The sequence below is a fragment of the Eschrichtius robustus genome, chromosome 13 (assembly GCF_028021215.1).
Source record: "Eschrichtius robustus isolate mEscRob2 chromosome 13, mEscRob2.pri, whole genome shotgun sequence".
Lineage (NCBI taxonomy): Eukaryota > Metazoa > Chordata > Mammalia > Artiodactyla > Eschrichtiidae > Eschrichtius > Eschrichtius robustus.
Genome location: NC_090836.1, coordinates 63,734,319 through 63,752,112, shown reverse-complemented (window position 1 = coordinate 63,752,112; position 17,794 = coordinate 63,734,319). Strand labels below are relative to the sequence as shown.

Below are 17,794 nucleotides of genomic sequence, written 5' to 3'. Positions count from 1 at the left end.
TTTTAGTTCTCCAGAGATAATGTCTTAATTTTGTACTAATTCAGGTAGAAGCAGAGGCCTAGCTTAAATTATGTACCCAGTTTACCGCATTATTGAAGAAAAGGGTGCCAACTTTGCAAGAGGTACTACATCTACTAATGAGAGAGGATTAAAAAAAGAAAACAAAATCTTAAATGATTTAATGTTTTTAATAGGAAGATTAAAAGGGTAAATTTTATTTCCTTTTGTCAGAACTAGACAAAAGGCCCCAAGCCTCTACAGTTAATTCCAATTCTTATTCCTTAAAGTATGAGTGTGTCATTTACCCACGCCTTTTGTTTTACTATGTATTAAAATGGGTAGTACTGTTTACTTAACTACCTCACAGATGTGTTAAGGCATATTAAGTTAAATTTTATGAAATGTTTCTCAGTCTCATCAAAAACTCAAAAGTTTGGACCTATTTGTACCACAAGTATGTGATATTCAGCATTTTATTTATACCAAGGTCTGATAGTTAAACTGGAAAACAAAGATTAAGGACCTTTATTCTGGATCCGGTCAGGCAACCCTTGCAGATCTTTGTGTGCCTCCTATTTTAATAGAAGTGGATGGACGAGCAACTGTTTGAAAAGGTCCAAGAATTTTTTTTCCAGCTCTTTTAATTATGACTATATTGTAGTAAATACTGCAGATATCATGGGACTAAAGTAGAAATAAGACCATTTTTAGAGGGGGGAAATGCCATTAAATTAGAGACTGTAGAGCCACGTTTAAAATACCTCAGGCTAATTACTGTTACTTTGGGGGATGAACTTTAAAGCTTTGACAGTGAGGATGGACTAATTGGGTTGTAATTATAGGAAGGCCTTAGAGTTCCTGCTATATTAATAAAATTACACTGCGTTCCTTTTTAGAGGTGATAGAGCTTCTGTTTTAAAAATTTAGTATTAAGGTCTTGGAATGTAGACACATTGTGTTCTTTGTATAGTACTATCCATTCCTCTCCTGAGATTTTAATTAACTACTGGAAATCCTTAACCAATTGCAGTAGCTTATAGGGGGGAAAAATGCCATGAAAACACCTGTTTTTCCTCTTTATTTTCAAAATGATTTTGGTTGTTTTGATTAGACATTCTGTGACATTTTTTTTTCCTTTTGTACCCGTAGTTCATCTGAACACAGCTTTTTCTGAACTTAAAATTTTTAACCTAAAGATAGAATCCCATTTTTAATGAGCTTAAAAAAGTAGCAAAATCACTACTTTTTTTTTTTTTTCATTTCTTTAGGAAATAGCTGTTGCCAAAGTGAAGAGGTAGATACTATTTCGTCTTGTTATATAAGGGGGAATATGGTTTGCAGAGGAATTGTTTTTTTAAATAAAGTTGGAGTTTCAAGGGATATCAGTGTTCATCTATGCCATCTCTCCAGTTTCAAAATGGTTCTATTCCATTCTAGAAATTTGACATGTAATTTGAAATCCTTAATAAAATTGCATTTAATTTTATAAAATGTACTGGTGATATTTTGGGTGGTTTTTAAAAAAGAATGAGTATATACTTTTTTTTTTTTTTGGAAGAGTGGAGAGTAGAGATGTTTTGAGTAGGCTATTCAATGCTTAGGCCATGATGGCCTGTAAAATGTGTCATTTTAAGAGCAACCTCCCAAGCCCCACTAAATTGTGTTTGTTATTGGAAGACTAGACAGAAAGGGATTCCCTGGTTCTACAGATTATACTCTGAGTTAACTATAGATGTTTTTGAGGCCCTTCGAATTTCGTCTTTACATTTTCAGTTTATAGTATTCTCTAGCCCAGGCAGTGACTACCAAGAAGTTCTCTGTTTCTCTCTAGAAATGGTAAAATCTCATATGATCACCTGTAAAGTAATACTTAAATTTTTTTCTATCTTTTTATTCAAATATGGTTATAAGCAGAGAACAACAGTTCCATAAATTGATTGGTTTTTAGTTTAACATGGATCTCAACGTTATTTTATGTAGTTCACTGAAGCTGTATTAGTGTTTATGTGACATAAAAATGTCTTAATTGTGTGGAATTGGCTTACAGAGTAGTGCTTTAAAACGTGGGATTCTACCTCTGTTTCCTTTTTAACACATTTAATAACAACACATAAACCTTAAAAGGACACATTAGCTTTGATAGAAACATTTTAATTATTCTGTGAACGGGTTAATGGTATTGATTGGTGTATGATAAGGCCCTTAAGGTAACTGAATTAACTGTATATTACTGCTGCTTGTAAGACAGTATGAATTTGTGGGTTATCTGAGTTGTAGGCCATTCCCATCATTGAAAATAAAAATAAAACTGAATCATTGTGAAAACCTCATTGTACCATGCAGAAATATTAAACTATTTAATATTCAAATATTCTTTTCTTGGTTTTAGGGCTTGGTTTAGAATTTGAGTCCTTTTTTATGAGTCTTATAAAAATTATAGCCTTTATATTTTTGACTATTTAAATCAAGCCAAATGTTATTTAAATGTACAGAATTAATGGATAGTTTAGAAGAAACATACATTCTTTATAGGAACCTTAGGAAAGAGAAATCATATGCTAACGTAGATTTTAATCTTCTGCACTGTATATATACTTGGTAATTGTGAACTGGATTTTGTTTTGAAAATCCGTGTTTATAATTTAGGTAGTTTGCTACTTAAAACACTAAGTCTCTAATAGCTGAAAAGTAAATGTAAATGATAATGGTGAAATTAACTGAGATTAACTTATATAGTGGTGATTTTTGTATACTGGTTTAAAAATCCAGATGCTAAAAATATAACTTGGAGAAAAAGCCAAGTTTTTGGATTAAGGATTACTTCAGAGAAATGGGAACATCTTTGTTGGAGTGTGGAATTACTTTATTTAAGGATAAATGTTTATTAGAAAACTTGTATTCAGTTAATTATATTTTCAAAAAATACAATATACGCTGTATCTTGTGTTTCTTCCATTTGACGTTATATACCATACTTTTTCAGTTTTTTAAAAAATTGAGGTATTGACTAATTTTCTTAAGTGTGAAGTAAATGAGAAACGGAGCATAACAATTTAGAAATAATAAATTGCCAGCAGGAAATAAGTTAATCAAATTGCTTAATTTTCATATTGAGAAATGAGAGTTTATAGCTTTTGTAGATCTCTTATTTTGAGTTTTATTATTTTGAAACTCGGGGATGTGTTAGTTAAAAGCAGTACTTCTTAGTTCTTCATCTGTGTGGGTGTTTTTTGTTTTTAAAGAGAAGTCTGTTGTCTTCATTGGCCGGCAGGCTATTTGAGGCGGATGGAGCGGGAGGGGTGGGTGGCCCCGTGCTGTGCCGGCCGTGCTTCACGGGCTGGCTATTAGGTGACTGAGAACTCGCCTCGGTAGTGCCCGATCATCGCAGGCGTGATTTACACCTGGTTGAAGGTCTTGCCGTCGTAGACTAGACGCCCACCATGCTGCGCGTCATGTCGGGCAGGATGATCATGTTGCGCAGGTGCGTTGACCACCTCGGGCTTCTCCTTGGGCGGTGCCGCGTACCTGACCTTGCGTACCTGACCTTGCGCAGGCGCTTCGGCAGCCAGTGCGGCTTCCTTCGCAGGCGGCGGTGCGGCCGCCGCCACTGCCTCGCGCGCCGTGAAGCTGCCTTAGCTGCTCCTGGGATATGTGCAGCGGTGGGTCGAGGTCCAGGCCACAGTAGGTGAGCTCGTGGAAGGTCTGCTGCTGCTGCTGCTTTCCACTTCTGCTATTTTGTCGGTTCTTAAGAAAGGTTAGGTCTTCATGTATTTTACGTTTGAAAATAAGGAACTGGGGATGTGTTGAAAAATGAAAGTGCCAGAAGTGGACAGATTTCATATCAAGAGTTAGTAGTATTAATACTCATCATTTTTTCATTCATAATGAAGTTAAGCAGTTGTTGCTCAGAAACTTTCATGGAGTGGTAAAAGTTTCTGCCAGAATACTCAAATCTCATATAAGAGCTTTTAGCTGGGAATTCACGGATGAGTAGGAATTTGTGTAGTGAGGGATGGAGCCTCCGAGCAGAGAGCAGTTCAGGTGAAGGTATTATAGGAAACACACCATGAGGGTCCTGAAGTAGGACAATCCATGGCACTTTCAAGGCAGTGAAAGAATGGATGACATAAGGGGTGAAGCCATGGAAGGCTTAGCTGTAGAAGTCCTTTTAAAGGGGTTTTCAAGTGACGATGACCTTTCCATGAAGATAACTTTAAAGTAAGACATGATTAAGACTAAGTCAACCATTCGTAGGTAAGAACATTGCGGCTGGTTAGAGGCTGAGTCTAAAAGTAGGGTAGAGTGTCAAAGTGATGGATGAAGGTTTCTGGGTTCTTTTGTTTTTTAAATAATAGATTCAAGGTTATCTGCAATGAATCCTCTTAAGTTCCAGGTTGCTTTTTTCAAGGAAGCCCTTATGGATATTGCAACTTTTCTCTAACTCTAAAATTACAGTAGTTGGAAGAATTCCTGTACATTCTTTGCTCAAAATCACCATTTATTGTTTTTGCTACATAATTCTATATTCACGCATATATCTTTTTTCTAAACTACTTGACAGAGTTGGAGACATTGTGCCCTTTTAGCCTCTAAGTGCTGTATTTTTTCAGTAGGAAGACGTTCTTATAGAATCACAGTATGATTAATCAAAATCAGGAAGTTTTACTGTGTAATCATAGTTCATTTTGATGCTTCAGTCATCTCAGATTTGATCAGTGGTATCCTTTTAAAATTGGTTCCTGTGTGCTTTTGGTGTGTCCTGCATCATTTGAGCTCTTGCATACTTTATAGCTCAGAAAGATTTTCTGGGATCATCTTAGGCTTTTTTGTACCAGCTCTGAAACTGACTTATTTCCCCAAGGATCCCTGGTTCCCTTTAATGGGGAGTGGTACTTAGAAATCAAGTCTAGGTGATGGGTTTGCTTGTTCCTGGGATGTTATTATTTCTAGGTCTTTTCAGGTGACTTATTATTTCTAGGTCTTTTCAGGTGACAGACTTAGGAAATATATTAAAAACTGAGTACACACTGAATATTTCAAAGTTAATCCAACACAATAGGATTTTTTTTTCTAGCCTAACCCCAGTACATATTCGTAACTACCTTCAAACAGGTGGGGTTAGTAGTAGCTGATCCAACTGGGAATTGTAGGTGAGGTTGCTCTATAGGAATAAGAAACCACGAATAAAAGTGGAAAAGATTTTAGACTGAAACTTTGGCAGCCCTAAACAAACGACCCTTACCATCTGTTTTTAATGAATATGGAAATAAAATAGTTGATACATTGGATAGTAGAATGGTTAAATATAAGCTTTGGAGTTCATCTACCACTTGTTCTTTTAGCTTCATTATTTTGATGTTTTGTGAAAGATGGTAGTGGGCACTGATGAGAGAACACATTAGTTCTTGAAGTAGTTCAGGAGTACTTAGAACCTGATATATGTAATGAGCAATTAGTAAACATGCTTCCTAAACATAAGAAAACCTAGAATTTGTGGTTGGGATCACCTTTTATAATAGATTCTGGCAGTTAATTTCAGAATTAGTTGGGGTTTTTTTGTTCTGTTTTTGTTGTTGATTCTAAAGGCAAAATGGCTCCTGGCTAAGAGGTGTCCCTACTTGGTGTACAAAAGAACCCTGAGACTAAAACTGGGTAATAAATATAAACCTATGCCCCCATTTTGAAGGTTTTTGATGTTTTTTATAAAGAGAGAAGAAAAATAGAAGAAAAGAATAATTTATCCCCCTTACCTAAAATCAGTCTTTAAAATCTGATTTCATTTAAAAAAAAATGCTGATTTATTTTCTTTTGTGAAGTCCAGAAATCATCTAGGGTAAAACTAAATGAAGTTTGACTGTATTTAGATACCTCATGCTCCAAAACTTCCAAGTTGTCATTACTTAGCCCATCCCTTTCCATCCCAAACATTTATTAACCGGGATCCCTGGACATTGTGGGTGGACCGTCTAGGGGTGGACAGTGAGACGTGTCAGTCTTCAGGCCAGAGGTGGTTTTAGACCTGGATTAGTCTGGTTGTCTTTTTGCTGTTGAGTTGGCTTGGTGAGTGGACCTAGAACCTTTAGAGCAACTTGCACCTCAGCAACCTGCCCTGTTTAACCTACATTTGTACTGTTTCAGTTATGCTTCGCTGTCTTTTCTTTCACGTCCTTCTCCTGGGTCTTTTGTGCACGTACCTTATTAGCTCAGCACAGTCTCTTTTTCTTTGAACTAACACGTACTTTTTTTTGGTTCTTTAGTTCTGAACTGGTTTTGCCAGTTCAAGAAGGACTCTCGGAATGCTTGTTCACTGCTGGATTCTCTAGTTTCCAGTGTGGGGACAGGAAGATGGTAGCTGTACAGGAAATTTTATACAGCCAATGCGTAGATGGAGTAGGGTTTATCTGGACTCCTTCCAATTTACCAGCCATGATACCGTATGGGGCCATGTAACAAGTGACTGATTCTCATTAGTTCAATCTCCTGAGTCAACCAAGATGCTCCAAGTTCCTTTGTAGTTGTCACGTTTCTGCATACTGAGTTGCTTATTTTGAGAAAACCAATAAAACCACAAAACTGGACTGTGTATATTGTTCTGTAATGTGGAGAGTTGAATCAGTTGTTGTTGCAGTTACCTAGTATTGCATAAAAAAGCTACTCCCCAAACTTAAAGCATCAACAAGATTTATTTTTGCTAACTGTGCTTGGGCAGTTCATTTCTGCTCTACTGAGCGTCGTTAGGGGCAACTTTGAAGGATGGGGACGAGACTCACCTGAAGGCTCTTCATACACAGGTGGTCAGTGCTGGCTGAGACTTCAGCTGGGTTGGGGCTAGAACGCTACCTAGACTTTGCTTCACAGCATGGTGGCTGGGTTCCAAGAATTATGCAAAGGTTTATCCTACCCTGGGAAGTCATCACTTCTGTACTCTATTGGTTATAGTCAAACCCACCAAGGTTTAATGGGAGAGGACTCTATATCCTGCTGGAGGAATTATAAAGTTTGGGGAAGGGGAGAGGAACTGGAATCTTGTAGTGGCCACAGTTTGTCTTTGGAAAATACAGTTGGCTATAACAGTATTGATAAAACAAAAGCTACAGTAGTTTCCCAAAATGAAACATCAGGAAAGGTTAAATTATATATTGTATGCCTGTTTATGGAGAAAGAATGTTTTACTTTATCATACTGGAATCTTATCATTTGAATTTATCTGGACAATTGAGATTACCAAATGTACACATAATTAGCTCACTCTGAGTCATTAAAATGTCAAGCTTGATTAGTAAAAGAACCTTAAATGGTAAGTATATGATGACCATTAAGTACATATTTCTTTTCAAAGGTTGGGTGTATTACATAGTTTGGGGTTCAGAAGAAAGCTTCATTGCTCTACTATTTGTATTTCAGACTAGGTGGGACTTTGCATTATAAATCTAAATCAGCATTAAAAAAAAAACCCCAAATGTGTATTCAGCCATTTAAGGTAATGAAATAATGTTTTATTTACTCTTAATACTTGTTTGAAAATGGTAATTGTTCCCTCTCGACATGTAAGGGTAAAAGGTAAATAACAGGGCCGCCCAGCTGATCTTTGTTGGAGTCAGTGTTTGATGGCAGCTGTTTTGGCCTCTGCCGGTGCTCCCACCTGCTCTGAGAGCTTCATCCTCTGCTTTGTTTTCCTTGACGTATGGCTTCCACCTTTAAAGTTGCTTTATCGTCTGAAATGGCTGCTGCCACTCTGACCCATTATTTGCAGGTTTTAGGCAGCAGGTGGGGCTGAAGGAGGCAAAAGACTCCTGGCATCCAGCCATCTTCAGAGATGAGCTTATGATTTGTGCTTTCAGCACAAAAGGGGGGCTGCTTAATATAGTAGACCCTGGGTAGAGCAAAGGCTGGGTCACAGCCACATCAGCCACGCATGCTGAAGAGCTTCAGGGTTAGAAAAGGATTGAGGATATCCTGGAAAACAGGAGGCAAACAGCTGCATTTCAGAAATACGTAAACCAGTTCCAGAAAGGTGATTTAGGAATACAACCTGAAGATGAGTTCTGACTGGAGTCTTATCCATCTTCCGGGTTTTTCGCTTTGTCTTACATGATAATCTTTCCCAGAAGCCCTGCATACACAAGTGAAGTTGAGACAATGACTTAAGCGAAAGTGTAAATAGAATCTCATTAGAAACAAGAACTGCTAAATGTTCCAGTTTCTGATCTGTTAAAGGATGCTGATTGTTAAATAGTTTGTAGTCATGAGTTGTGTGGCGATTTTGTTGTTGCCTCTAACCTGGGGCCTTGCTTTTCCTGATAGGTTTAGTGGCAGTGTGGAAGCTTGCCATAAAAAGGTTTCCTGGGTTCTATCTTTGGTAAAAAGTGTTCCTCCATCTTTCTGGGCCTGGCCACCCCACAGAATTCTTTTATTCCATCTCTCTTGCTCCTTGGTTCTCTGTCAGCTGTCATCTGTGATGCACCCTCCACTCTCCAGTCCTTGGTCTTCGAAACCTGAGTTCCTCTTCTAAAGTAACCTTGCCATTTACAGCAGCACCCAAGCAAGTTTATCATACCACCTGTTCTCCTTTATCCTTGAATTTTTGGAAGGAATTCTCTATACTCACTGCTTTTACTTTTCCTCCTCTACCACCTAAAAAAGGCCTTTGCTCATTTACTGATTTATTCATTTTTTTGCAGGTATCAATAATGATCAAACTGAAGTCTGTTCTCGGACTGTGTGCTATGTTGTAAAAGAAGACTGCAAAAGAGGGAGTTTCCCCATGTATTCTAGTCCCTTAAAAGGAGAGATTTGCCCACTGGCTATCCGTCAGATATTTGAGTTGCAAGCAACAGGAGCATTTACCTAGTCTTGAGTAGAAGTAGATTTAGGATATTAGGTGTTTATGGGCTCTTACTGGAAGGCAGAGGCTTGAATGCTAATCTGTCAGGGCAATGCTCAAAGTAAACCTGCAAACAAGTTTACCGGTGCTTCCACTGTCAAGTCACTGAAGTACCTGGTGCTTCTCTACTGCCATCCCTGAAGACCCAGAAGTCAGAGTATCAGTACAGTGTTGCCTGCTCAGATGTTACTGAGGATTAGGAAAAGCAAAAACACAAAGTAGATAAGTGACGAGCTCACTTAGGGTTGAGTGGAAGGAGAGTCTAAATTGTAAGGGCAGGTAGGGCTTTACAATTCTGTGGAGGGCTTTTCATGCTAGAGTAAGGAGTTGGGATGTTCTCTTATATGAATGGGGGGAGACTGAAAATTTTCTATCATAATTTAGGAATGGAAGTGGTAAGCAGTGCAGTGTGTTAGTGTGGATTCAAGTGGTTGGGCTATTACAAGAGCATGAATGAGAGAAATGAGAACCTAAAATTAGGCTGTTGGCACAATAGAAAGGACAGAGACAGCTGATTGACAGAGCTTGATCTGTAAATGGGTTGTAACAGCCGTTTTTTGAACACTTCACTATTCTCAATTGCTCTAAGCTGTGTTATACAAGTTGGTCACTAGGAGGCATAGTTCATCCACTTTAGGCGAAAAGGAAGGCAGCTAGAGGGATGCATCTGTGAAGAAAAATAGTTCTGTATTCAATTGAAGAGTTGTTAACCTTTTCAACTCAGCGTTTTGGAAATAAGAATCTTTATAAAATATTTTTACTGAATAGAATTTTTAAAAATGAAGAGATGAATGGCTAAGAAGTCTAAATTGCAGTCTGAACGCAGGCCTTTATGCACTAATGAAGGTGACTTGTATTTTCATGATTACTTGGCTTTTAACTATTTCTTAAAAGACATTTGAACTTTATCCAAATCATTATTAAAAATGATATTTTTCGTGAGTTTCTACTTTATGTTGCAAATTAGGAAGTTTATAGATTAAAAGTTTTATAATCTTGTAATCAACTTGTAAATGAAAGTAAACACTTTATAACTTTCTAACTTCTGTTAAATGTCTTTAAGCCAGTATTAATGAACTTCTAAGCAGGTATCTGCCAACTAAGAGAAAATGCTATCAATTCAGTCCATTACTGTGTTGTTTCTTATTTTTTTTGATTACCCTTACTAGCAAGCAATAGGATGATGTATAAATACCTCTCAATATTAAGCTGCATGCTGCTCAGGAAAAGAAGGGTTTGTAGGATGTATTTTAGATAGCATTTATAGACTATAGGAGCATTTAAAGTTCAGAGAGGCCTAGCATGTACAGTAGTTAATTCAGTTTTTTAAAACTATCACCAGGGCTTCCCTGGTGGCGCAGTGGTTGGGAATCCGCCTGTCAATGCAGGGGACACGGGTTCGATCCCTGGTCTGGGAAAATCCCACGTGCCTCAGAGCAGCTGGGCCCGTGTGCCACAGCTGCTGAGCTTGCACTCTAGAGCCTGCAAGCCACAACTACTGAGCCCTAGTGCCACGGCTGCTGAAACCCGTGCGCCTAGAGTCCATGCTCGCAACGGGAGAAGCCACCTCAGTGGGAGGCCCGCGCACCGTGGCAACAAGGACCCAACGCAGCCAAAAATAAAGTAAATAAACTTAGTTTAAAAAAAAACTATTACCAAATACATGTATTGGTATGGCAAGTTTTAGAAGTCTTTTCATAAATTCTTGTTACAGTTTGAAAACTTTAAAAAGTAGGATGCATTATGAAAAATCTGTCAAGCATTTGAAGACATTGATTATCTTTTTATGACAGATGTGGGCTTGTGAGTCAACCTAAAATTTCTACATATGTTGAGCTTCTGTGTGCCAAGAAATGTATTAGGTGATTGGGACACATCAAAACAATGATCTTTGACCTCTTGGAAGAACTGACATTCTCTAGGAATGGGAACAGAAATAAACAATAGGCATTATAAATTACTCAGTTGTGTTAGGAGGTAATACATGCTATGGGAAAAATTAAGGGAAATTGGGTGGTTGCAGTTTTAGAGTGATTATGAAAGGCCTCACTGAGATGACATTTGAGCAAAGACTTGAAGACAGTGATTGGGATGTCTTAAATAGATTATAATATAGATGGTAAGACAACAAGGGTAGAATCAGGGAGGCAAAGTTAGGAGGCCATGGCAGTATTTCAGGGGAGAGATGATCAAGTTGGTGATGAAGTGGAGAGAAATGGACAGAATATAGACGTGGTTTGAAGGCATAACCGATGGGATTTCTTGACTCAATTTGTGGATTGGGTACTGGAAAGAGAGTAAAGGATTTTTGCAATGCAGGCATGCTTCTAAACATTTGCCGTCCTGGGGTAAGAGTGCAATGGAGACGCCAGTGATTAAATATTTTAAAGTTTTGTTCTATGAAAATATGTCCCACACTACTATCCTGCCATATACAGCTTCACAAGTACCTGGAGGTCCAGGTTTGAAATTCAGATCCTTAAAACTCCTGTGCCAGAAGCTTCCTCGTGAGGAAGCTGATCCTCTGCCTGTGTCCCACTTTCCTTCTCTTCCCATCCCTGCTTCTGAATTGTATGGCAAGGGGCCCCCTGCACGTTTGTGTGGACATCCTAGCCTGCATGTTCAAAATCTGTCCACCTACCTTACACACTAGTGCACACAATGGTCATGTAATACTCTGAAATAGCTGAGGTCATTTGGGCAGGGTATTTGGAATGAGTACCTGGAGTATAGTCTAGAACAAGTATGAGTTCCAGATAGACATGTAGTACTGGCTCTTCAAAGCACAGGGCTCCTTTTGGCTTGTTTTAAGGGCAGTACTACTCCAAGGGTTTTGGCCTGAGCAACTGTACAGATAGAATTGCCATCAGCTGAGAGGGGGACTGCAGGTAAGTAGAACAGGTCAGGGTGAGGAGATAAGTTTGGGAGTGCATATATTCTAGTTCTCTATTAGATACCCAAATAGTACTGAAGAGAAAGGGAAAAGGAAAAAATTCAATTTACAGTAGCAGTGGCCTGGAATATATAAAAACTGAAGGCTATTTTTCATTACAGCCATTCTAACCAGCTAAGGCTCTTTAAAAAACCATGAACTTTGACTTCAGACCCTTACTGAACCAGTTCTACCCAGGAATTTGTTTTAACCAGTCATATATAAGCCTACGGACTCCATCCTATCCAGCATGCTATTTTTTATTCGCAAAAGCTCTATGAATCCTGCTTTCTATGATCGAAAATCCCCTCAGACTTTTCCCTCTAGTGAACTACTCAGTGCATGTCTTCACCAGTATGTGTTCCCTTGCCTGGGGGTGTTATTATTTTTTAACTTTGGTAGTCTTTGTTTTATTCTTTGGCAACAAGCAGCTGGATATAAGTTTGGGAGTCTTGGGCATATAGATCTTTTTTTTTTTTTTTTTTTTTTTTTTTTTTAATTATTTATTTATTTATTTACTTATTTTTGGCTGTGTTGGGTCTTCGTTTCTGTGCGAGGGCTTTCTCTAGTTGCGGCAAGCGGGGGCCACTCTTCATCGCGGTGCGCGGGCTCTCACTGTCGCGGTCTCTCTTGTTGCAGAGCTCAGGCTTCCGACGCGCAGGCTCAGTAATCGTGGCTCACGGGCCCAGTTGCTCCGCGGCATGTGGGATCTTCCCGAACCAGGGCTTGAACCCGTGTGCCCTGCATTGGCAGGCGGATTCTCAACCACTGCGCCACCAGGGAAGCCCGCATATAGATCTTATTGAAAATGATAAGACTGGATGAGATCAAGGGAGTGAGTGTAGATAAAAGAACCAAGGGCTGAGCTTTGGGGCACTCAAAAGATTGGAAAGAGGAGGAACCTGTAGAGGAGACAGACAATGACCAGGGAGGTGGAAGGAAAGGTAAGCCATGTCCTCGAAGCCAGTGAAGAACTATCCTAGAGCAGAAGATGATCAACTCTCAGATGCTGCTGATAGGCAACTTGATGCAGCCGGCCATAATATCCACTTTGACTTAAGCCTTTTCAGACTTGTTTACCAAAGCAATGACTTGTTAGCTAGCTTTCTAAGCTTTAGTAATTTTTAAGTGACATTTGTAGGTTTTCATTATCTACAACTGAAGTTGTGGGGTTTTTTGGAGGGGGCAGTTATTTCCTGTAATTCATTTTCTGCGAATTTATTTAATTGTCTTAAAAATGGTAATATGGCCATTTTGTGAGTTGGTGGTGACTGGTGAAATTAAGAGTAAAGTTGTCACCTATCTACAAGATTCCTATATTATACTACTGAGATTTCCAATAATCAGTTGCACTGTGGTTGGAGAAGGCAAACTGTATACTTACTTCTGAGCTGTTCACAAAGTCACTAAGTCATGAAATACCCAACTGGAAATTCTGAGTTTTAAAGTCTCTAATTATAACAAGTGCTTTTGAAAATCGTGCTGCTGGTTGTCCAGACATTGTGAAGTAGCTTAGATAGAATGCATTTGTTGCATCCTGATAAACTGCAGAAGGATAGAAACACCAAATGTTGTGTTTCTCAAGAAAATGGCTTGGGCTTCCAGAATACATCTTAATGTTTTACCCACTTCAGTTTGTATAGTATCAATTTTCCATATGAAATGTCTTTCCCAACTACACCTGCCCTCAGAGACTCTGAATTACACATTTAAAGGAAGTATCCTTTCTAAATGAGCTCAAGAATGGCATTCTGTTAAAAAGATGAACAGCTGGTCATGTGGAAATTCTCTGGAATGCTCACTTGTCCTGCAAAGGCAGGGGGAAAACTGAGATGTTAGGTGCAGTGTTTGTCATTCATTGGTATACAGAATTTTTAAAAATGTAACCTTTTAAAAATGTAATCATGTAAAGAAATCTTTACATGACTTTGCCTTTCTCCTTAAAAGACTAATCCATCAACAATGTGAAGGCCCCGAGAGCCCACTAAGTGCAGTTCAGTGGGTCTCAGGATTGTGCTGGAATTGTCCCATTTGCTGAAACATTGTTCCTTAGATTAAGATTCAGGACCCTCCCGTGTTTAAAAGTTAACCTTTGTTCTTGATTACCTTGGGATAAACCTGGAATTTCTTAAGTGTGACGCACAAAGAATTTGAATCTTGCTCTGCTCTCCAAGCTCATCTCTCACTTCTTCCCCTTTGAATTCTTTGTTCCAGCCTGATGAAACTACAGATGAGCTAAGCTCTCCCTTCTTCCTTCTTGAGTTCAAATAGCAGCCTTTCCTCTTACCTTGGCCAACTCTGACTTATCCACACCTGATTTATTTCTTCTTTGTGTAATTCTTCGTATATTCAGGGTCGGTACATAGTTGGGGTTCTCTGTTTACTTAATACATTTCCCCCAAGAGATTTGGTCTCGGCTTAGGCTCTTTATTCTGCCTTGTTTCCCAGAATTTCTATAGAAATTGTTTAAATGGAGTAGGAGGGAGCTAGGGGCGAGTACCGCATTACTTTCCCCACGTTACAGATAAATGAGATTACAAGAGATCTGACCCGTTAGGCGTTTGCAAAGAGAGGGACCCGCGGAGGCTAGCCTGCCGTTTGGAAGGCTAAACTGCCTTAAAGTGTTGGGACCGGGCATTACCTGAATTTGTCGTTAGAGTTGAATTACTGTTGTGAGATATTGCGGGCTGTACGGATGGGTCAAGAAGGAAGCTAGAGCGCTTGTGTCACGGGTAAAGATAGGCAGTGCCTGCGCTCCTGGCTCGAGAAGAGGAAGGCGAGATGCCATCCGAAGTAGTCCCCTTCCTCTACCCCTTCCAAACGGGACAGACGGTAGCGCTGTTGCTTTAACAATCGCCTCTTCGGCTCCAAGAAGAGCTAGTTAGTGACCGTAAGCGAATGTGAGTGTAGAGACACCGTGTCCTCTCGGCCTTTGTGCACTAAGATGTTCACGTAGGGTCCGGGGAAGGCACGCTTCCACGGGACTCCGCGGCTCGCGAGCCTCACCCCCAGGCTCCTTGCTCGCCCAGGCAGCGCGAATCCCAGGGCTGGGTTCCCGAGGGCAGAGGGTCAGCTTGGCGTACCAGGCACTGTCTGGTAGCTGTACCCGTCCTCGCAGCCCCGTCCTCATTTTCTGAGGCTGGTAGCAGAGAGCCCCACCGGGAGGAGAGGCGGGACGGCTGGGGATGGCCTCTCAGCGCCCTCTGCGCCTCGGCATCCTTCGCTGGCCAGCTTGGGCGCCCTCGGCTGTGGCCCCGGGCGGAGGAGAGGAGTTTCCGGGGCTCGGGTCCCTGCAGCCCTCCCGGGGAAGGAGCGCGGAAGCGAGTGGGCGGCGAGAGGCGGAGCAAGGGACGCGGGGGGCGTGGACGCGGCCGGCTTTGGAAAGGCCCCAAGTTAATGAGGCGTGCGCTGGCGGCGGAGTGCCTTTCGGAGCTGGGCTTTCCCCCGCGGCGCGGGCGCCAGGAGCCGCCTTTTCCGCTGGGTGTCACTCGGGGGTGGGAGGGATGGCCCATTCAAAAGCGCCGCGAGGGGGCCCAGCCAGAGCCCTTCCGTGAGCGCTCGCAAGAGGACGGCAGAGGCCCGGCGGCTCGCAGCTCCCGGACCTTGTGGCGCATCAGGACGCGGCTGCCTTGCTGCCCGGACCCCGAGGAGCCGCCGCCGCCTCCGCCGCTCTGCTTCCTGCGCGTTAGCCTCTTCTGCGCGCTCCGGGCGGGCGGCCGCGGGAGCCGTTGGGGCGAGGACGGCGCGCGCCTGCTGCTGCCGACCCCGGCCCGGGCGGCTGGAAGAGGAGAGGCCGAGCCGAGCGGCGGCCCCCCCTATGCCGGGAGGATGTTGGAGAGCAGCGGCTGCAAGGCGCTGAAGGAGGGTGTGTTGGAGAAGCGCAGCGACGGGTTGCTGCAGCTCTGGAAGAAAAAGTGCTGTATCCTCACTGAGGAGGGGCTGCTGCTCATCCCGCCCAAACAACTGCAACACCAGCAGCAGCAGCCCGGGCAGGGGCCGGTCGAGCCATCCCAGCCCGGAGGCCCCGCTGTGGGCAGCCTCGAGCCGCCCGTCAAGCTGAAGGAATTGCACTTTTCCAACATGAAGACCGTGGACTGCGTGGAGCGCAAAGGCAAGTATATGTACTTCACTGTGGTGATGGCCGAGGGCAAGGAAATCGACTTTCGGTGCCCGCAGGACCAGGGCTGGAACGCGGAGATCACGCTGCAGATGGTGCAGTACAAGAATCGTCAGGCCATCCTGGCGGTCAAGTCCACGCGGCAGAAGCAGCAGCACCTGGTGCAGCAGCAGCCGCCGCAGCCGCAGCTTCAGCCCCAGTCCCACCCCCAAGCCCCGCCGCAGCCACAGCCGCAGCCGCAACCCCAACCCAAGCCCCAGCCGCAGCCGCAGCCGCAGCCGCAGCCGCTCCATCCGTATCCGCATCCGCACTTGCGTTCGCACCCACATCCGCACCCGCACCCACTACCGCTCTCGCAGCCGCACGGCCAGCGGCTTCTCCGTAGCACCTCCAACTCTGCCTGAAGAGGGCAGCACCCGGGGCAGACGAGGTAAGGTCCCGGCAGCTCGGCTCCCGAGGGAGGTTCCGAGGAGTGGGGCTGGGGGTGGTAGGAGTAGGAAGCCTTTTCCCCGGTTCGGATCTTGGGTGGAAAAATGAGAAATTAATGCAGGTTTCTGGGAGGCGGAAAGAAGGGAACAGGCTGGAGCCGGGAGAGGCCGGGCAGAGAGGGGAGGGTGCGGGGTTCGGGCCGGGCAGGAAGGTCTCCTGATCGCCCGCCCGCCCACGCTGACCCACGCGTGTTCACTGGTGCGCACCCCAGCGACGCCGCAGCTTCTCTCCTTGTCACCAGCGCCACTTGAGTGTGTCTGGGGACTCGAGGGAGCGACCCCGGTGGCTTTCTGAGCTCGCTTTGTCCACGGGACAGGCCCGAAGAGAACTGGGTCTTGTAGGAGTCCGAGCTACTTCAATCCGTGTCATTTCTTTCCAGGTTGTGAGGACTTGAGGAAGTGGGACGAGCACCTTTCTATTGTCTTCACTTGGATCGAAAACAAAACAGTCGCCCCGCCCGCACCAGACCAAGTAGTTTGGACAGAATCCGACCGATAGCTTGCGATTCCTCTTAGTTTTTCTGCAAACTCTTCATCACAGTGCAGAAAATGATTTCGAGTCCAGAAGGCTTTATTTATGAACCTTTGAGAGGATCTTCCAGTATGGTGGACCTTTTAGGAGCGATGATGTACTGTAATGTTATTTTAATGTATTTTGATTTATGATTATTTATTAGTTTTTTTTAAAATGCTTGTTCTGAGACATTTCTGAATGTAGGCCATTTTCCAAAAAAGAAACTTTATTTTCAAAAACCTATTCCCTAGTAAGTTCTAATCTTGGGAAAGAAGAAAGTAAAAGGGCGGTGAGGGGGAACACATCAAGAATTCATTTTCAGAAGGTCTGACACTTAAATGTTATACCAGGTGGTTGAAATTAAACTCTGTGATACTACGTGGAGTTTTCTTTCTTTTTTTTTTCTTTTGAGTTTTTTTTTCCTTCGACATATATTTTGTGTAGAATGGAAGTTTAAAGAAGCTAAATGTTCAGAATTGTGTAATTATAAAAATCGAATTGCTTTTTCTAAAAGGAAATCAGTAGTAATGATAGCTGATTGAAAATATTTCAAACATAACCCAACTGATGGCAAGATGATCATATCCTGAATATACAAGGAGGACTGGGTCTGCTGTAGGAAAAGCCTTTCTTAGATTATCTATGTGTGAAGGGTTTAATAAGGAGTTTTCTATGATTTCTGAGTATGAATGCATTAGGTGTTTCATTTCAAAAAACATAGTGGGGGAAAAGAACTATTCCACTTGTTTGAGAGAACATTTGTGCTCTTATCCACAATAGAGATTACCCTTCTCCAAGAGCTTTGCACACTTGATGTGAACCACATTTTCTGGCCCTTTTACTTTGTTCTAGAAGCATA

The 17,794-nt window shown here is 42.2% G+C and overlaps 1 protein-coding gene across 1 annotated transcript; it reads left to right on the top strand.

The window, feature by feature from the left end:
- The first annotated feature begins 15,212 nt into the window (after positions 1 to 15,212).
- PHLDA1 (pleckstrin homology like domain family A member 1) lies at positions 15,213 to 17,313 on the top strand. The gene is made up of 2 exons (XM_068561765.1): positions 15,213 to 16,363; positions 16,802 to 17,313. The coding sequence occupies exon 1, from the start codon at positions 15,213 to 15,215 to the stop codon at positions 16,335 to 16,337; it is 1,125 nt and encodes a 374-aa protein (XP_068417866.1). The 3' UTR covers positions 16,338 to 16,363; positions 16,802 to 17,313.
- The last annotated feature ends 481 nt before the right edge of the window (positions 17,314 to 17,794 follow it).